At 50.8% G+C, this 19,538-nt stretch overlaps 9 protein-coding genes across 9 annotated transcripts; 3 read left to right on the plus strand and 6 right to left on the minus strand.

Annotated features, from left to right (window-relative positions):
* Window positions 1-1,682: 1,682 nt before the first annotated feature.
* Window positions 1,683-4,231, minus strand: PENARI_c003G06261 (arrestin family protein; the record flags this gene model as incomplete). Its single annotated transcript, XM_022628435.1, has 3 exons — window positions 1,683-2,360; window positions 2,415-3,478; window positions 3,529-4,231. The coding sequence occupies 3 exons, from the start codon at window positions 4,229-4,231 to the stop codon at window positions 1,683-1,685; spliced, it is 2,445 nt and encodes an 814-aa protein (XP_022492104.1).
* A 2,379-nt stretch (window positions 4,232-6,610) lies between these two features.
* On the minus strand, window positions 6,611-7,639 carry PENARI_c003G03069 (uncharacterized protein; the record flags this gene model as incomplete). The annotated part of the gene is made up of 3 exons (XM_022628207.1): window positions 6,611-7,324; window positions 7,405-7,530; window positions 7,580-7,639. 3 exons carry the CDS (start codon window positions 7,637-7,639, stop codon window positions 6,611-6,613), a joined length of 900 nt encoding a protein of 299 aa, XP_022491909.1.
* A 532-nt stretch (window positions 7,640-8,171) lies between these two features.
* PENARI_c003G03875 (uncharacterized protein) lies at window positions 8,172-9,883 on the plus strand (the record flags this gene model as incomplete). Its single annotated transcript, XM_022628257.1, has 5 exons — window positions 8,172-8,534; window positions 8,669-8,776; window positions 8,827-9,474; window positions 9,524-9,653; window positions 9,702-9,883. 5 exons carry the CDS (start codon window positions 8,172-8,174, stop codon window positions 9,881-9,883), a joined length of 1,431 nt encoding a protein of 476 aa, XP_022492120.1.
* An 846-nt stretch (window positions 9,884-10,729) lies between these two features.
* Window positions 10,730-11,893, plus strand: PENARI_c003G08862 (PIG-Y family protein; the record flags this gene model as incomplete). The annotated part of the gene is made up of 1 exon (XM_022628616.1): window positions 10,730-11,893. The coding sequence occupies one exon, from the start codon at window positions 10,730-10,732 to the stop codon at window positions 11,891-11,893; it is 1,164 nt and encodes a 387-aa protein (XP_022491875.1).
* Window positions 11,894-12,103: 210 nt separating this feature from the next.
* Window positions 12,104-13,410, minus strand: PENARI_c003G08483 (acyl-CoA thioesterase; the record flags this gene model as incomplete). The annotated part of the gene is made up of 4 exons (XM_022628591.1): window positions 12,104-12,108; window positions 12,207-12,472; window positions 12,542-13,032; window positions 13,147-13,410. 4 exons carry the CDS (start codon window positions 13,408-13,410, stop codon window positions 12,104-12,106), a joined length of 1,026 nt encoding a protein of 341 aa, XP_022491357.1.
* Window positions 13,411-14,275: 865 nt separating this feature from the next.
* PENARI_c003G04035 (mitochondrial 37S ribosomal protein bS6m) lies at window positions 14,276-14,788 on the minus strand (the record flags this gene model as incomplete). Its single annotated transcript, XM_022628271.1, has 3 exons — window positions 14,276-14,585; window positions 14,656-14,687; window positions 14,765-14,788. The coding sequence occupies 3 exons, from the start codon at window positions 14,786-14,788 to the stop codon at window positions 14,276-14,278; spliced, it is 366 nt and encodes a 121-aa protein (XP_022491377.1).
* A 215-nt stretch (window positions 14,789-15,003) lies between these two features.
* Window positions 15,004-15,802, plus strand: PENARI_c003G02109 (glycine decarboxylase subunit H; the record flags this gene model as incomplete). Its single annotated transcript, XM_022628149.1, has 3 exons — window positions 15,004-15,139; window positions 15,284-15,346; window positions 15,489-15,802. The coding sequence occupies 3 exons, from the start codon at window positions 15,004-15,006 to the stop codon at window positions 15,800-15,802; spliced, it is 513 nt and encodes a 170-aa protein (XP_022491921.1).
* A 352-nt stretch (window positions 15,803-16,154) lies between these two features.
* On the minus strand, window positions 16,155-18,581 carry dscA (ubiquitin-protein ligase dscA; the record flags this gene model as incomplete). The annotated part of the gene is made up of 1 exon (XM_022628713.1): window positions 16,155-18,581. One exon carries the CDS (start codon window positions 18,579-18,581, stop codon window positions 16,155-16,157), a length of 2,427 nt encoding a protein of 808 aa, XP_022491833.1.
* Window positions 18,582-19,085: 504 nt separating this feature from the next.
* PENARI_c003G05872 (putative NADH-ubiquinone oxidoreductase 14 kDa subunit) lies at window positions 19,086-19,469 on the minus strand (the record flags this gene model as incomplete). Its single annotated transcript, XM_022628409.1, has 2 exons — window positions 19,086-19,321; window positions 19,436-19,469. The coding sequence occupies 2 exons, from the start codon at window positions 19,467-19,469 to the stop codon at window positions 19,086-19,088; spliced, it is 270 nt and encodes an 89-aa protein (XP_022491509.1).
* Between the last annotated feature and the right edge of the window lie 69 nt (window positions 19,470-19,538).

Below are 19,538 nucleotides of genomic sequence, written 5' to 3' on the forward strand. Positions count from 1 at the left end.
CGAACTCTCAAGATAACACCTCCTCCCCTCCTCATCCGCACGTTTAGTAACAGCCTCAAACAACATCCTCCCAACGCCCTTCCCCTGCGCATCCGGACTAACAGCAACAATATTACAGAAATAGTAACCCAGCGGATCATTCCAGATCTGTTTCTGCGCTTCTGCCTGCCGCTCTTTCCAGATCCAGTACCTGTTCGTGCGCAGCCCGCCGCGGCCTAGGTATCGAATGTTGTTTGCTATTTGGGAGAGGGTTAGAGTCCAGTTTTGGACGGTGCTGGTCCATGTTTCCGGGGTTGAGGCTGGGTTTGGGGGGAGCCAGCAGGATACGCCTAGGATTTGCTTTGTGGTGGAGGATGGTGGCTCTGTTTCTTTGGCGACGTGGAAAATTGCATTTTTGATTCCCCAGCGACAACGTGCAGCGAGGGAATCGTAGTTTCTTTGTTTGTTGAACTGGATATTGTTTTCTCTCTGGGATGTAACACGGCTGGTTTGAACCAGGACGCGTTACAGAGAGAGAGGGGTGTTAGTCTTTTTGTTTCTGATTCAAGAGTATATCCGATACACGTATACATGTAAATTGTAGACACACACAAACTGAATACAAAACTGCATTCCCTCTCCCCTCTAGTAACAGTAACAGTACATACCTTATCCTCATCAAAAACCCACTTGAAATATGGATCGTCAGTGAAAGCCTGCTGAATCACCTCGATAGCGCCAGGGATATCCGCCTCCGTGAGGGGGACGACTTCAATGGCCATACTGAGAGGCTCAGAGAAGTAGAGGATGGAACGTGAAATGTGGGAATGTGGAAGCCTGGATATGGATAGGATATTGGCAAGTATTGAGATTGCGATTGTGAGAGATAGGCGAATGTCGCTACGGGAAGATGCCCCGCGGTCAATGTTGATAAGGGATTGTCTCTGCTAAATCTGTTCCGGTTTGTACTGGGATTATTAGATTTGGGTGTTGTCATGTTGGGGATTTTGTTTGATGGGGGATTATAGGATTGTAGCATACCCTGTAATGGATATAGAAGGTTGAGCCAATCAGTGGTCTTGAGCGGGGTGGGCTATAGATCCTGCAGGAAGAGCCTAGGCGGAGAGGGGGCCGGAGGGGGGTAGGAGTGGGGGACGCAGATTGGTTGAAGTTTGTGTTCAAAGAGAAAGGATTTAAGAAGAAGAGAGAGTAGAGCAGCAGAAGAAACAGAAATCGAAAAGAAAGCCGAGAGAAAAGTGAAGATTGAATGTGGGGAGATCTAAACCGGGGAAGGCAGTTGGATGCGGCGCTTATCGCTGACACATCTGACCCTCATCTACTATCTACTATCTATTGCCTACACTGAGCAGTTGAAAAGATCTAAAATGGAACGCCTTTTGTCCGCATGAATATCAACAACTCATAACCCAATGGTAAAAACCCAACCCACAGGCAGATCTATAGATGAGATAGCTGACCTTAAGCCCTCCAGACACCAAAATATCCAAATCCCAAAAGAGAAAAGACCAAAATCCCAAAATTCCGATATAAACAAAACGATCATAACATAACTTCATTCAGAATTCGTGACAGTTTTGATAGAAATCAGCCTAGGTGCTGATACAATGTAAATCATGATTCTTGATTGAAGATCTCAAGTATCCAAGACCCCGAATCAAGATATCAAGTGAAGGGTGCGTGAATTACTGGAAATAATCCTCGATACGCACCCATTCACGCGGAACATCCATACTGCGATTAACACGGCCACCAGGCGTAAGAGGGACATCGACACGACCCCGTCCCCGATCATCATCCTCATGCTCCTCGTAGAACGATAACCGCGAGAAGTAATCTTCAAGCACACTCTCGCGATCGCCATCGCCGACGATAGTGGTGTATTCCGGCGGGGGAGTAATAAGCGGCGGAGGAGGGGGTACATCCTCAAAGGGCGGGGGAGCATAAGACGGGGCGCGGAGAAGATGCATCGGTCTAGGCGGGTTAAGCCCGCGGTCCAGGCCTGGGTTGGCGAGGTGGGCCTGTGGGGGCCTGGCGAGACCGCCCGAGCCGTTGGTGAAACTGCGGGCGAAGGTGTGCCCCGTTGAGCCGCGGCGGGCAAGATTTGGGTTGCTATCTTCGCGGTCGGAGATTGAGGGGGTTGGAATTCTATCGCGGGGCGCGGGGGGTGCGCCTGGGCAGCCGCATTCGAATTCTTGGGCTGGGGGTTCCGGGTCGGTGGCAGGGTTGGTGTAGGCTGGGAGGTAGATGTTTGCTTGGGTTGCTTTGCAGGAGAGGATGTGGAAGGGCGAATCGATGGAGATTTCGAAGTGGCGACGTTTTGTGGGGTCTCTTTCGTCGACCTTGGAGAGGCGGAGGACGATCTGGGTTTGTTAGTATGGGTGAGAGGTGGTGTGGAATGGGGATGGGTTGCTTACCTTGATCCAGTGGTTGATCTGGATGTTTTCGTATGTTGTGTCGAAGTGGAGGCGCTGGCCTTCATCACGGCCCTTCATTTCGTGGCAGCTTGGGAGTTGCACATTGAATTCCATTTCAGTCGGACCGACGCCGGAGTCGTTGGATAGATTGCCCAGCAGATTCGTTCGGTTTCGATCCACGATCTCCTCGCCTCTTGCGGCGGCTGCGCGGTGATCCCAGTCGATGCCGCCGCCTGCAGTGACACGCATGGAGCTACCGGGGTATGTGCTCACACTAGACGAGTCGGCGCGTTTCTCAAACAGCAGAACCTTCTTCGCTGGTTGCAAGCGATGGACACTCTTGTCTGCAGTCCAGTGCTGAATGTTCTCCGTCACGTACACCTTGATGCGGTGACATTCCACTTTCGCGAGTGGTGTCAACTTGAACGCAATCGGGATCTGCGAGCCCAACGGGAACGACTTTCCTGAGATGACAATGTCATAATGTAGTTGGTCCTCCCAGTTCCGTGAGATCGCAATCGGCTCGACTTGTTCCAGCGATCCCTCGGCCGGAGTGCGGATCACTGGAATCTCCATGGTGCCCAGAAGGTTGGGTCGGAACGCGCCTGATCGTTCTACCATCGCTTCCAGGTCATAACGTACAGATCCAAGATCTGTTTTGATCGTCTCGGGCAATGAGCCGTCGATGGGGAACTCGAAGCTGTAGAGATAATCGCCCACAGGGAACATGCGGTAGTTGCGCTGAGGCTGGGGTTGGGTGGTCGGGGGCTCATTCCTGCTGAAACTGCGCGAGTGGCCGCGATTCGTCTGCAGGGAGAGGCGCTTGGTTTCTCGGCTGGTAGGTGGAGCGAGAGTAGTGACGGAGCTTCGGTTGGAGAAGAGCTCTCGAGTTGACATGGTCACTACATCCTTGCCTGGTACGGCTGATATCGGTTTGGCGTGCTGGTAGTAATGCGCGCCGTAATCATTCTGCATGAGAGCGGTATCGCCGTGGTTAAAGTAGATCACGCCGTGAGTGACAAGATCCTTCTTATCGTGAAAATGAATCTTCTTGGGCGGGATGCCTGCACAAGGGTTAGTTGATATCGAGACGTGCAGTGAGGTCTGGACATACCATCTGGCCAGTCGGTCTGGGCATGGCCGCGGAAACAGATCGAGATCTTCTTGATCTTAATGCACTTGGTCACTTTCAAATGTAGTTGTCCACGTAAAATAGCGGACTTTTTACTACTCGGGTCATGCTGGTCATAACCCTGCAAATAAAGCACCGGCTCTGTCAGAGCGATGCCGACAGAAATCCCACTGCCAGTAGCAACAATCTTCTCATTATGTAAGGGCGTAAATGGTGTGGTCAAATCAGACGACGAGACATCCTGATCCGACACAGTCCGGGGCATCACGTCCGTAGTGGAGGAGGATTCGGAACGCATATCGGGATCCAAGTCGACCGATGTCGGTGGGGAGGAAGCGATGATAATCTCCGAGACTGGTCGTACACCACGCGGGGTAAGGCGTAGTGAAGGCGCCTGGACTCCAGACGAGCGCAAGCGAAGGAACCGCTTCGCGTTTTCACGTGGCCCCGCCAGCTTTCTGAGGATCGAGTCCCTGCGACTCTGTTTCGGGAAGGTTACCTCGCGGGAGAGGGAATCGAGGGAATCGAAGCACACGGTCTGGCGACGAGCCGACCGGGATGGTAGAAAATTGGAGATGGTTTCCGTTAACGAGGGCGTTCCTGTGAAGTTCGAGTGGGTTGGACTAGTTGTTGCTGACCGCGAGCTCAACTGCGCGGGCAGCGGGAGGACGTTAGCTCCCATCATCTTGCAGGGTTGGGCATCGTGAAAGGAAGAGATGGGAATCCCATCTCATAGTCCCAGAGGAAGGGAGTTCTAGGAATGTTGACAAAGACTCACCTTTGTGAAACCTGTCCCCCTTGTGTCCCTTCAAAGTAAGGAGTAAAAAGAAGCCCTGGAATTCTTGGGGTGTGGACTTCATAAGCGGTCCCAGATCATCCCGCAGATCCTTTTAGATGCAGGACTTGGCCGTGAGGGGGAATAATTGTGGTTTTCTTTGGCAAATGCCTCCAACTATAGTAGAAGAGTATAAAAAGCAAAAGAGGCGAACTATTAAAAAAGCCAAAGGTGCCCCGATCCACGGGATGGGCCCAAGACAATGACAACACCATTAACAAAGCCACGGCTCATTTCCGGCGATCCGATCCATTGGGCTCTCTGGAGAGATTCTCCGTATAAAGCGGATCGAACGGCCTTTAGTCCCTCAAATCTTCTAACCATACGGTACTAATGCTCATTCTATGTAGGTAATGTATTCACGGCATTCACGGCATCTACGGCATCTACGGGTAGTTCGGGTAGAAGTCTGCGGGGATGATCAATTGTAATATCCTTATATACAACCAGGCTATGATACTTCAGTTATGTGGTATAAATCCTCAGGTGGGAACTGTATTCTCGGAAATATAAGTCTCTACTTAATCGTAGGTATGATCTAAGAGTACGCGCAATACTGGTCACATGGATCAGCCATCAGCCACTGGAGGAACCTTCCTCGGGAAAGTCTGGCGATCCATACATGGACATGTGCAGTAATTCATACCCTTCAACGTCTTATAATATTCATTATATGCACTTCTACACTCCTTAACCTAGGCATACATTACATGACGACACGCATGTGCTTGACAACTGTTGAACTCGAGTAGTACCTAGAATAGGTAGTCCCGTGCCGATGACCTCATCAGCCATGGGCATGAGGCTAACTTAACTAACAACTTTAACTCCTCACACTGACAAGACAACGGGCCAGAATTAGAGGTCAAACCCCCGTCTGTGCCCCAGTTCTGGATTTCCTGATAGCCAATTTCCCCTGCCCTGATTTGGATTCTCCAGGTGTGCCGATCTTCAATCGGGCCTGCCTCTTACGTCATTGGGGTTCTTAACACCGCTTTTTGGCTCCGAATACCTTATTCTTTAAGGGGAGCTTAGCATTAGAGTTATTGGCGCAGTTCGCGCTTGGTTGTCATTTCCATGTGAGCTTTACAGCAGTTTCAACCTTGGTCAAAGTCGAGAGTGCCCAGGTGCCCAGGTGCCTAGGTGGGACTTCGGCTTGTGCCTAGCCTTGAGCTTTGAGTATTGTTATTTGCCGTGTCCTTTTCACGAGTATGTATACTCCATACAACGGCCCCATTCATATTCTCTGACTTGGAGATGGAGAGCTAGCACAGCCACAAGCCTGCTGGTAAAGGAAAAGGTACTTTACCTATGTCATAGGGCGTAAAGTAGAGTTTGCTATCCCCAGTGACAGGCAACGGTGTACATCTATGTGCCTTGCCATATCTCGGGTTGCAAAACACGCTAGAAGCAGAGAATGTTCCAGCTCCGTGTAAATGGGTACTAGTGGCTTGTTTATTTCAATGACTCCGCTGTTGATGCTGCCTGAAGGCAGGAGGAGGCACACGAGATGGAGCTGCAAACGTTCACATTGATACATTGAACATACTCCGGACCTGGAAGCCTCGAATTTATTTTTGCAATCCCCATTGATGGCTAATGGATATGCGGTTCACATAGCGTGCTAACCTGCGATGATCTTTCGTAAGCGCGTCTGTATCTCAAAACACGATTTGGGCCATCAAGCATTGCAAGGCCAAAACATTGGTCAGGTTACTCAGACGGTGACCTAGAGGTTACATACGGGAATATGATACACCGGGTCCGTGTCAACTTAGAAAATTGAAAGGACATGTGTACGTTACATTGTAAGCATGCCAAATTGTGGGCTCATAATTATTGGCAACATCCGTTAGATGACACATCCACTGTAACCGGTGCTAGTAGTGACTATTGAATTTTGTACTTTTATTGCCTGATCAGTGCATATGTTCCACAAGCCTACCTATATGTAGTAACGTTAAGTGCAGTAGTGAACATTAGTTTGTGTGACCTTAGGTAACAGAACTATGAGACATCCTACACATAATGTACGGAGTACCCTCCTCCAAATTACGTGTCATAGACACGAGATATGCTTGAGATCACTAGTGCCGGATGCAACTGTGCAGATCGCAGGAGACTATTTCCCCACAAGCGGCACCGGCTATTGCTAATCTGCATCTCCGGCAGTGTACATGTAGAATTCACCTCATCACCACCATCTATCATCTATCACATACCGTCGGATTAATTGAACCAATTGTCATCCAGCTCATTGACATTCATCAGACTATCCCCCTCAAGCTGATTGAAGTCGCCGCCATTTTCTCCGAAATTATCTGTGTCCATGAACAGGTCGTCAAAGTTAGATTCGGCCGGTGCCATGAAATCATCCGTAGCATTGCCTTGTAGGAAATTGTCATCCCCTTCGGTCTTTTGCAGTTCCATGTCGAATGCACCGCCACCGGTGGAGGCGGTGGCTTCCATGGGCTGTGATGTGACCGGCTTCTCGGTGGCTCCCGTGGCGCCCGCGCCGGCAAAGTTGGATCCTGACAGGAACGCTTGATTTCCCATGTCGTTATCGTTGAAGTCGAGACTGAGGTCGAAGTCGTTGGTGCCGCCCGTGTCGTTGAGAACCGAGTCGAAGTTGAGATCCTCGTTGGTGCCGGGAAATGCTGAGTCAGGTGCTTTGCTGTCGCTTTCTTTTTTGACGACTACGTGGTCATCCTGGATGTCGGGTTTGGTTTCTGGGGCTGGCTGGTTCACAGGAATCCCCTCCTCTAGCTTAAGTGCCGGTTGCTCAAGCTCCGTGCCGGACTCTACTTTCTCAACTAGGGGTTGAGCTTCAGGTTCCACTTTCTGGTTGACATCGCTCATAGCCACATCTTCGATGGGCTGAGGAACAGCGCTGGTCGCCTTGAGAGCCTCGTAGTCTTTCTCCAAGAATGCCTTGGCGATGAACTGTGGATGGTTAGCGAGGAAAAAGCAAAAATTGACTTGGAATGCATGGAGTCACGGGAGCAAGCTCCGATGTCACTCACAATTTGCTCTGACAGGTTATCCAGGGCATTTTGGAAGCTGTCATGGTAGAAAGGGATGGATCGCTGTACATGGGCTCTGGACGTCATGGAACCCGACTTACGAAACACACGACCGGTGTCAAGGAGCTAGAGAGTGTCAAGCTGTGTGTATTGAGAGACATGTTTGAGCACTTACCGTGCGCTCTATGATACTTGAGAGGTCCCCAAGGGACTGTGGATCAGCAAAGCCAGCCATGTGTAGAGTGGCAGTGATATATAGAAGTGATAGAAGGAAGAGTGATAGAAGAGAAGTCGTGCGGCTAATCCCGTTGGGGTTTGGTGTCCTCCCCCCACCCCTAGCGGCTAAGTCTCCCTTTACTCTTCTCTTTTCTTTCTTCTTCATCTCTCCATCTTTTTTTCCTTTTCTGTTTCTTTTTCTTGTTCCTTCTAGGTTTCTTTCCTAGTTTGTTGGGTCTTCCCTCCTTACCCTCCGATCGTATCATCTCCGTCACGGGCTCTCGGTGTCTCCTAGCACTGTTTATACCCGTTCTTTGTTTAGCTTCATCTTTGATCGGCCTGTTCCCCTTAATTCCCATCCTTTATACTATACTTTCCGGTCTTGCTTGCGATTGTGGGTTTCAGCGAAGCTTCTGGATTGTCTCAAAACGCCCCGAATTTGACAGATCGCCAACCGGGACCCCCCAGTCTGACATTTAATCCCGACCACCTGCCTCATTCGCTTCCTCTGATCGCCTTTGGAATATCTTCGATTTCTCCAAGAAGTCACAATGGCTGAAAACGCTCAGGCATCGGCTGCTTCTCTGCCACAGCCTCCTGCTGTCAATCAACAGTACGATGCTGCTCAAGGCAACGGCCAGGGCCCCCCATCTCACATGCCCCCGCCCCCGCGTCCCCCTGTGATCATTCCCCAGAATACCAATCCGATCCCGACCGCCATGTCCCCCATGTCCGGAAGCAATATGATGTCTCCTACAAGCGCTGGAGGCTACGTGCGCCGAGCCGCCCCCGAACCGAACAAGAGAGCTCTCTACGTGGGTGGACTGGATCCAAGGGTGACTGAGGACATCTTGAAGCAAATCTTTGAAACCACAGGCCACGTGCTCAGCGTGAAGATCATTCCGGACAAGAATGTGAGTCCTCCTGACGGGCATCCCCTGCATCGTGCATCCCCCGTGTGCACCGATAATACTCCGTGGTACTCCACCAGCTGTTGTCTTTTCTCCGGCAGAAAACATAATCGGTATCTGACCTTGTTGTTTTCTAGGGCCAATTCACCACCAAGGGCCACAACTATGGTTTCGTGGAGTTTGACGACCCCGGTGCCGCTGAGAGAGCCATGCAGACCCTGAACGGCCGCCGGATTCACCAATCGGTGAGTTCCCTTTATTCCGGTAATCTGGCTTTGTTCTGACTGATTTGAAGGAAATCCGCGTCAACTGGGCCTACCAATCCAACAGCACCAACAAGGAGGATACCTCTAACCACTTCCACATCTTCGTCGGCGACTTGAGCAATGAGGTAAACGACGAGGTACTGTCACAGGCCTTCTCTGCTTTCGGTTCAGTATCGGAAGCCCGTGTGATGTGGGACATGAAGACTGGTCGCTCTCGTGGATACGGATTTGTCGCTTTCCGCGATCGCGCTGAGGCTGACAAGGCTCTCACTTCCATGGACGGTGAATGGCTCGGCTCTCGTGCCATCCGCTGCAACTGGGCCAACCAGAAGGGTCAGCCTTCGATCTCTCAGCAGCAGGCTATGGCTGCCATGGGCATGACTCCCACCACTCCTTTCGGTCACCACCACTTCCCTACTCACGGCATCCAGAGCTACGACATGGTGGCTCAGCAGACTCCTCAGTGGCAGACTACCTGCTATGTCGGCAACCTCACTCCTTATACTTCCCAAAACGACTTGGTTCCGCTCTTCCAGAACTTCGGTTATGTTCTTGAGACTCGTCTCCAGGCTGACCGTGGCTTTGCATTCGTGAAGATGGATTCGCATGAGAACGCTGCCTCTGCAATCTGCCAGCTGAACGGCTATAATGTCAACGGTCGTCCGTTGAAATGCAGCGTAAGTTACTAATGTTCCGGCGTGTTTTTGCGTTTACTAACAGTCACAGTGGGGCAAGGATCGCCCTCCGACCGGCCAGTACGACACCTTCTCTCCCCAGCAAGCCAACGCCGGGTTCAACAACAGCCCTGCTGGATTCTTCCCCCAGTACGGTGGTCCCCCGAACCCTATGAACCAAGGTTAGCCTGCCACCTCCCTTCCGTCTGAACTGTTACTGACAAGAATAGGTCCTGCCCCTGCTGGTCGAGGCTGGGACCAACAAGCCAACAACTTCACCGGTCCCGCCATGCCTGGTCAGGGTTATCCCCAGGCAGGTAACGCCGGAGGCTACGGCCGTGGCCAGCCCATGTCCCCTTCCGGCAACTGGGACCAGTCCAACAACAACTTCAACGGAGGCTACCAGGCGTAGCTCGGTTCTTCGTGAACAGGTTGCAGTCGGGTTACTCGGCTTTCGCTAACAGAACCAAGTTGTCTTAACAAGTTTTTGCTTCTTGTCTTTCTCTCTCCATAGCACCTCTACAATTCCCCATCTCCGTTGATATTTCTTTCTTTATTTCTCTTTATTTCAAATTGTCTCTTGAGTGGATTTTCAAGCGAGCAAACTGCTTTTGTCTGAAACGGAATTTGTGTCTTGCGCACCAATACCCCAAGTCCACTGTGTTGATTTCGATCTTTTTCATCTTTCTTTCCATTAAGCGTGCCTTGCGATCAAGGGTTCCTTGGACTTTTTGGCTATGCTCTCAAATAAAAGCGCCTCCCTACTCTCTCACCGCGTATTTGGACTGTTTGATTTTTCTAGTTCATCATTCGAGTACATGTATTTTACTTTGTGATTTTGTCAGTCTTTTGATACTATCGAAAGATGAGCTATGGATGACATGGAATATCCGTATATGCTGTGATGAATTTCCTTGCGTGACACCTTTGGCGTTTTAGCCCAGATACCAATTTGGTTTTTCTGTTTAGATGTTTGGATTCTGTTTCTAGCATGCATTGCATTGCATTGGCCATAGGCCATGTTTCTTGATGTGTACTGCGAGTATTGCCCAACTCTATCGTACATGTAGTTATAACACTGTCCCAATAAATGTAGTGGTAACTGACCTGCAGTAGTGCAGGTGGATTTGGTGCCTGACAAAGTAGGCCACATCATACAGCTACTTCTCACCGTATACATACAGTATACAACTTCCACTCAAAGCCCCTGAAACGAAGCATTCCCCAGATTGTGGATTGACGGCAACTTCCCGTACCAATGGAAGCCAACAATGCGGACCTGCCGCCGTCCGACGGTTCACCCAATCGCCGATCCAGCCACAAACGCAGCCTCTCAGCCTCTCTACTCGCACGACTCTCCTTCCTCACCCCCGTGGACCTCCAATCCAGCATGCCAACAAACGAGAGCGGACAAAGCAATGCAACCAACAGCGGAAGCACAAGCACAAGCAGCCGCGCAATGTCCGCCGCGCTCGCGCAACGCCGCACGCGCCGCCGCCGTGGCTCACTCCGGAAAACAGCACTACTAGGCCCAAGACTAGAATCACGAGAAAAAAGAACGTCAACCTCCACCAAAATTGCAGCCGATTCAAGTCGCGCAGACACCGCCACATCCACATCTACCTCCATATCCGGTCTCCCCAGCGATCCCGATCACTTCCAACACTCCTCCCTAAAAGACCACCAACCCTCCGCAGAACATGGCCCCAAATCCTACCCGCGCGCCAGCATCGACGACGATGCAGACGCAGACCTGGGCTTCTTCCACAATAATAATACACTGAAAACTGCTCGGCCGCCGCTAACACGGCGGCGGCAGAGCGTCGCGCGGCAGACACTGCACGGCGAGGAAACAGCCACAGACGACGAGGACCTGGTTTCGTTCCCGCGCCTGGGTTCAAATTCAATCATGACGTCCGGAACTGGGAGTGGGACGGGGACAAGTCCGAAAACCACTGCTGCCGCCGCTGGTCTACACATCTCCACGCAAACGCAGTCGTCCAGCCCGGACGCATTCTACCCACTTGCACCACAATCCGAAACAGCATACAGAACCGTCCACAGACCGAAGTCTTCACCGCTAGCTTCGAATCCCGTCGAGATGAAGAATAATGGTAATAGTGCGGATGTTGACTGGGACTACTCGGAGACGGAGTGGTGGGGGTGGATTATATTGATTGTGACGTGGTTGGTATTTGTTGTTGGTATTGGGAGTTGCTTTGAGGTTTGGAGTTGGGCTTGGGATGTTGGTGAGACACCGTATGCGCCGCCGGAATTGGAGGATGATCCTACGTTGCCCATTGTTGGGTATTATCCTGCGCTTATTATTCTTACCGCTGTTATGTCTTGGGTTTGGGTCGTTGTTGCTTGGGTTGGGATGAAGTATTTCAAGCATGCTAATATCTCCGGGGAAGATATTTGAGTGGTCTGGGGTTTGTTTTGTGCTGTCTTGTTTGTTAAAACTATACCCTTGTCTTTTTTAGCGATATATATATCATACTCGGTTACCTCTATGGGCCTCATTAATCGAAGAGCTGCTTTTGCAGATTGATTTCATGATCCAATGTCTATAGAACTGGATAACAGGTCGAATAAAGGCCAATGCCTGGTTTAATGGTATCCATCTAGCTATCTAGTCTAAAAAGCACCAGGTATATACAAGACAAACTACCTAGCCATGTAACAAAAACATCACAAATTCGACTCCGTCGCCAACCGTCTCAGTCTCAACATACTATCTTGCAAAGAAGTCGCAATCAACGAACCATCAGGACCCCAAAGGAAACTCTCATGCACCGCCCGATTCTCCGCAGCCCTAGGCGTCCATCCCTCCTGCACAAACCACTTCATTGGTAACTCCTCATTCCCATTCCCATTTCCAGTCCCAGTCCCAGCACCAATCTTCCCCCAATCGACCATCCTCAACGCCTCCCCATGCAAATGAACAATAACAGTAAGCGTCAAACTAGCCATCTCACTCCAAGCCCGAATTCCCAACGCCCTAGGAATAAGCAACAAAGAATTCTTATCACTAGAATACATATGCGCACACACATAAAGATTATCATACTCACCCGCCTCCTCCCTCTCCCTAACAACCTTCCACCCAACATCCCCATCAACCTCAGGCGACCCCTTAAGCCGATACTGCGTAAGCTGCCGATACCGCTCAGGCTCCTCCTTAACCAACGCTGAACCATTGAAAGACCCCATATCAGTCTTACGCACGTCTAGCCCGGGGAATGGCCGTTCGGTTATATTGCCACGTCGGACATTCTCAATCCACCAGTCTGCATCGACGCTTGGACTTAGGGGTTGGTCTTCTGCGGGCTTGGATGTGAGGATCGAATTGAAGCGTGTTTGTGCTGATGAGGGCTGGTGGTTGAATAGACTTTGTTTTTCATCGCGCTTGAAGCTGCAGATGGCTGTGAAGCAGATCTTGCCGTTTTGGCGGGCGTCGATGGAGCGCGTGCTGTACATGTACCCATCGCGGATGTGTCGGACTGCATATGTATATGGTGTGTCTAGTTTTCCGGGGAGGATGAATGTGCCTGTCATATCCTGGTTTGTGGGGTTAGTTTTGCTTGCGCTCGTGTTTATGTTTCTTGGGTAGCATTGGCTTTTTTCTTCTGCTTTTCGGGGATTTGGCTTTGACCTTGAATTGTAGGAACTTACATGGATTACAAGTCCCCGTTCGACAGTCTTTGACGCTGCGTATGCGGCTTGCGCATAGACATGTCCGCCGAATGAGCGCGTGCCCTCGCCAGGAGGAAATGGCGCTGCCAGAGAGCGGAACCTTTCGATTTTGTCTGGCCCAGCTGAGTCTTCGGACGAGATGTATGTTGTCTCGAGTCGTTCTAATGCCATCAATTCAACGAAGGAATGCGGGGACGCCGGTTCGTCACTGGCATTGCCTGGGGCCCCGTGTTGTGGAGACATAGGGCAAAAAGACTCGAATTTACGATCTGTTAGATCTTTTGATTTCAACTTGGGGGTTAAAGTTTTCCGAGATGCTCCTATGAGGTGTTGAGGTGCGGCCCGGTGATGGTACCTGTACCTGTCCGATCAAGGATGTCCTGAGTGATCGGCGTGAATGTTGTTCACTAAAGTGCGGGGATGTACACCACTTGCTTTGACTGGTACGCCTGATAGTGCGAACTGAGCTGAATTGATACCGAGTGTTGGGAAAGGAGATTGAAGTAGACGTATGGGATTTGATACCTCGGACGGGTATGGCCGATACCTCGGCTTGTTAGTCACGCGGCACAACCCTAAGGATGTCGAATGTGATATTTGAGGGCTGAGATATGTTAAAGGACATACAGGTGTATGGGACTGATGGCTTTTAAAACACTTCAGTGTACCTAGGGGACATGGCTGCGTGTTTGAAATTAGTTAACCGTGATTGGTTATGTGGAGGCGTTCAAGAGCCTTAGCGCTATAAGTATTGAGATCCTCGTTTCTATATAACGTTAGCGAAAGGACTCTTTCAGCTGACGATAAGCTTTATCTGAAGATACTGGTAAAAGCCCACGAGGTGTGGAAAAGCCGTGGAAAAGATGCGTCCAGCACACTTTTATATATGCCGACAGAATCTATGTTACTCAAAGCAACACAAAGAGTTGTAGATCAAACTGGTATTTTGTACAGTATACGCCAATCGCGCTGATAGTGTCGAGTGGTAATCCCAATGCCCGTGCAATAATGATACAAAAACAAACAATAATGCAAAAAGAAAACCAAATCCACGCTCCAAAATCTGTTATCGACAGCCGAACAAACGTCGGACAAAGAATTATGCCGATTAGATGGTGTCGCTGATCTGGCGAATGTTGTTCCACCCAACCTTGCCCTCGACATTCTTAATCTCCTCAAGCTTGTCGCCCAGCTTAACCACGGAGAAGTTGATCATACGGGGGTCGAGACCGAGAGTCCGGCGAACATTGGACTGGACAGTGCCGGAGGCATCGAAGCGCATGATAAAGTGGTGACCCTCAGAGTATCGGGCCTGATGTTTTGTGGTGACTCGGGGCAAGCGGAAGGCTCCCCAGTTGGTGAAGCCGCGGACAACACCGCCGGAGCGGATGACCTGGGCACCGGCATTACGGGCAATCCTGCAGGGAGAATATTAGTATTCGAGATGACCGATTGATGGAGACCGCGATGGGGTTGATTCAGACGTACTCTCGCACCTCGTTGAGGCTGCCCGGGCGGACCTACAAGCAGAGCGCTGGTTAGCAAATTCAAATAATAATATGGAGACAGGTGCGCAATTCTCGAGAAAACAACGTACAATGGCAATCAGCTCGTACAACATGGTGCAAACCCGATGAGAGACAGAAATGAAGCAATTGAAGCCACGCAAAATCCAACAAGGTTCGGCCGGCTTATCAGTTCTTGGCATTCCTTATCGGAGCCAATGCGTCAACGAAACTCCGCCGGGGAAGCTCCTCTCTCTTCCTTTCCTACTTAAACTCTCTCCTCTTCCCATTTTTCCCTTTCCAACCCTTCAATCCCTTCAATCCCTCCAAAATGTCTTCCGTCGCTCGCGCCGTCCGCCCCTTCGCTTCTCGCGTCCTTGCCCAGAAGCCTCTGGCTCCCGCCTGCCGGGCTTCGCCCGCTTTCCGTTTCCCGCGGGGAACCAGGAGCTTCTCCCAGAGCCCTCTCTGTGAGTATTGTGTGCCCCCAATGCTGTCCAGGAGGGTATACAAGATACTCCGGCTGGCGATGAAGCATCACAATGCTTGATATGTACCCTCCGGGGCTATATGATGTCACATTTGACTAACGGCGCATCAATTCGCATTTCTAGCCCAGCTGAAGAAGTACACCGAGTCGCACGAGTGGATTGAGTTGGCCGACGGCGGCAAGACTGGTTAGTTGGGCCTCTCCCTTGTCAATTGGACACATACCCTCGCCCTCGACCACACTTGGTTCGAAGCGGCGCATGTATATTATACTGTCCACTATCATATATGAATAGCGGGGTAGCTAACATACCATTCCACCCTCTCCAGCCAAGATCGGTATCACCGACTACGCCGCCCACTCCCTGGGTGATGTCGTCTACGTCGAGCTCCCCGAGGAGGATCTCGAGATCGCGGCCGGCGAGCCCGTCGGTGCCGTCGAGTCCGTCAAGTCTGCTTCCGATGTTCTCTCCCCCGTTGCTGGCAAGGTCATCCGTGGTAACAGCATCCTCGAGGATAAGGCTAAGACCATCAACGAGAGTCCCGAGGGTGAGGGCTGGATTGCTGAGATTGAGGTTGCTGATGCTGCTGAGCTTGAGGCGCTTCTTGATGAGGCTGCTTACAAGGCTACCATTGATGCTTAGATTTGTATTTGTGTAGACGAGACAAGTGATATATAATGCTTGCTTGCCGTTTGATGTGGTTGGAACTTATTCCTTTTTACTTTTTTATTTGTCATGTTATGTTTTGTTGTTGCTTGACAATGGCTGGTTTCCTTCAACGAAAGCGTTTAGACTTGTCGATTCCTCTGTGGATTGGCCTACTGTTCAACAAGATTCTGTTCAAAGCAAATTACTTTTTATCTTTTTTTTGTAAACTTGTGAGTTATACATTTATATCGATGTGTGTATAGATCTCGAACACCGTAATCTTATAAAGTGGATTAATATACCAATGAGTATGGACCATTTAATGGGAACATTACAATCATCACATCTATACAGGAGGGATAGTGTCCCGACAGATAGGACACTGAAGTCGAAGTCTCATCCAGCTTTCCAAACAAGCAGTGTGGAAGATATGCCGACAGGGGGTAACCATGTAAGCACGACGACTCAAGATGCTCGAAGCCCCATCAGCGACACTGGTCCCACCAGAAGTGGAAGGCGCAGGAAGAACAGGAACCTCGATATCCTGCATGCAAATCGCACAATCGAACATAGCCTTCTTCCGATCTTTTCGCTGCTTATCCTTATCATCATCCTTGAAATCGCTGACCAGATCTCGCTCATCAGCCCGCAGTGATGCAATCGATAACATGCCACCGCCAGCTTCGAGATCTTCATCTGTACCGGAAAGATCACGCAGCGTGGGATGGTAGTCGTATGCAGGTGGCACCCAGCCTCGCGGTACAAAGAAGCGCGGACCGAGAATGTCCTGGCTGGCTAGGATCCAGGCCTGGATCCAGACCCATCCGGTCATGACGAAGGCGCTTGTCCAGTCGGGTCGGATGAAGAGCACGTTTCCGCGGGCTGTGAGGAAGTACAGGAATGGGAAGAGGCGCAGGATACTCTGGCCGATCACAAAGTCCCAGCGGAGCGCCTTGCGGCAGTTTCGCATTGCGTTGCGGTAAATCTGCGGGACCCAGAATGAGAGGTAGACTGCTGCCAGGAAGCGTGTGTAGATCGAGCCGAGGCGTCTTGGTAGGAGGAAGGCCCAGACGGATAGGATGAGCATGCCGAACAGTGCAAAATAGAATCTTGCGTACATCGCCCCTACATCGCTGCGTATTTGTCTTGGAGTTGGGGGCGTGGTTCGGGTGGGCGCCGGTGGTTCTGTCTCGTCATCCGGAGCATCTTGATCAGGTGGTAAGATGACCGGGGTAGCCCCCGAGTCTCGTACCGCGGCAGCAGTCGCGGGCAAAGGCAAAGTTCCTGGCCGTGTAGTGGGCGCTGCTGGATTGGGCGCACGATCTTGTTCACGCCTTTCCGGCTCCTGCACTGCCCATATCTCCATCATGAACTTCATTCCAATATAACTTACAGAGAGGAACGCCAAAAATGATGCAGTAGTCAGAACCAAGAATGAGATGGCTGCGTAGAGTTCCAGGACAATGAAAGCCAAGACAAATGCATCGCCGAGCGCCATCAATGCGATGGTATAGAAACTGACCCGACTCCGTGTGGAAGGAGTCGAGGCTTCTTTGATTTGGCGCAGGAGTAGGCTAATTTGTGCAACAAATACACCGGAAACCACGAAAACGAGGCGAGCTGCGTATTTATTGTACTCTTCGCTTTTGGGTCCGGACAAATATAGCGTATCAGTCGGAGGGAAGTCGGGTGTTCCCTTGCTTTCAAGTATGTATCCACAGTCTGGGGAGAAGACGACAGCAGACATGACCATCAGAGGAGGATCTGGAATCGGTGCACCCATGGGGTATCTGAGCTCCTGTTCCATGCGCTCCAGTAATAATCGGTCAGCCGCAGCATCACCGACCATAACAGGATGCTGCTGTAGGTAAATGATATGTTCACATTTCGGCGCGGGGAACTCGATTTGCTCTGTTCCTGCCAGAGAAGGCCAAGGGAATAGTGTCGGAGGTCGATTCTGCTTCTCCGAGATAGCGTCCGAGAGCGACTTGAGAAGAAGGTCATGGGACAAGTTGTATGAGTCGGCGGACAGCATGAAATGTGGCAGCGAAAAGATGCCCCCAAATTTCTCGCTTGAGGTAGTCAACACGATGCTTCCGGTGTCAGGGAAGTGTATACCGAATAACGAGAGGTACCAGGTACTTCCCCAGAAGTCCTCACTCTCAACGGTCAAACTCGCCCTCATTTCTCTTGCAAGACCATCGCCCATTTGAAGCTCCTCGCCACCTCCCTCTTCAATATCGAAGTAAAAGGTACCCCCGTTGCCAGTGATATTGCGACTGAACTCATGAGTGAAGTATTCATGTTCTTCGGCGATGGCAGTGACGTTCAGAGTTGTACGGCGAGGCGGATCTTCAATCCGTCGTACCCAGTCTCCTCTTAGCTTTCCTGTCGAGTTGCGATATACGGGAAGGAGAAGCTTGGTCAAGTTCAGGGTAGGCGAGACAGTGGGGTCTTCTATACCACCTGGAGCTTCCAATCCGGCATTTGAAATGGCGGACTGCAACTGGTGGCGAGCACGGTCTTTGACCTGCGGGAACAGGTCCCATGCGTAGCTATCGTTACTTCTCAGCCCCTCAAAAGGAAGCCATCGCTCGGCCGGTGGATCGAAGTCGCCATATCTCGACCCATTCAATAGACGAAGTGCATGTCGCTCGCGGTCAAGCTCGCGCTGCCGTTCCCGGTCCTCATTAACCAATGGGGGTCTAGACTGGGAGCTAAGGAGGAGGTAGAAAACCAGCAGGAAAAAGAAGAAGGAGCCGCGGTTATCCATTGATGCCACGGGGTGCCGGCATTGGACTCTTCAAAGACAGACAACGGTAAGCATTGCGAGAAAGAAAAAAAGAGACCCAGAAAGGGCCAGGGTGCGCGACTAAGTTCTAGACCTGAAGTAAGACGGGAAAAAACCAATGAATGACGAGCGCAATAAGTAGATGTGCTTCCGGGATGGAGTTGATGATGTAGTCGACCCGGGGTCTGGGCGGGTACCGCTCTCTGCTGACTCAGTTTGCCTGAGACACAAATATAAACCTTGGAACTGCTCTATGATGCAAGTACCCCGGAATTTACACCCAGGAAAGAGAGAAAAGACAGACAGAATGAGGAATCTATTCCTAAAAATAATTTTGAAAAGACACAAGGAGTGCCATTGCACCCGTGACAAGAATTGCTCACTAGATGCGAAGACCCGAATGCTGATATCAAACCGGTTGAATTTTGGTACAAATAGAAAAACGCATACACACAAAAACCATGTCCATTACAAAGGACTGCTGCTTTATGAGGCAGCAGCCAGGACACCCTCGCTCTCTTCGCGCTGGTCCCTCCGTCGACGCTTCTCGAGAATGGCCTCGCGGCGCTGTGCAAGCATCTTCAATTGTCTGCTCTCAACACCCTGCATCCAATAGCCGAAGCTACCACCGACACCAGCAAAAAGAGGGTAGACCCAGAGGGACTCCTTGGCGAGAATAGGACGCATCTCGATACCGAGTTGCCAAAGGCGGACGGCGATGCCTGTGGGAAGGATGAAGTTAGCTCACATGGTCTTAATTCCCCGTAGCATGGCATTAAAATAATAAAGGATGCTGCGATAGATTATCGAAAGTCGGAGAGGGGCAAATCACGTACCGAAGCCGCTCCAGAAGAGCACCTTGTGAACCATGATCACGGGTGGGCGCGGGCAGGTGGTTGTAATTTGCGGGCCGGGGGAGTTCCGTCTCAAAAGGTAGAC

Source organism: Penicillium arizonense (genome assembly GCF_001773325.1).
Source record: "Penicillium arizonense strain CBS 141311 chromosome Unknown PENARI_contig003, whole genome shotgun sequence".
Lineage (NCBI taxonomy): Eukaryota > Fungi > Ascomycota > Eurotiomycetes > Eurotiales > Aspergillaceae > Penicillium > Penicillium arizonense.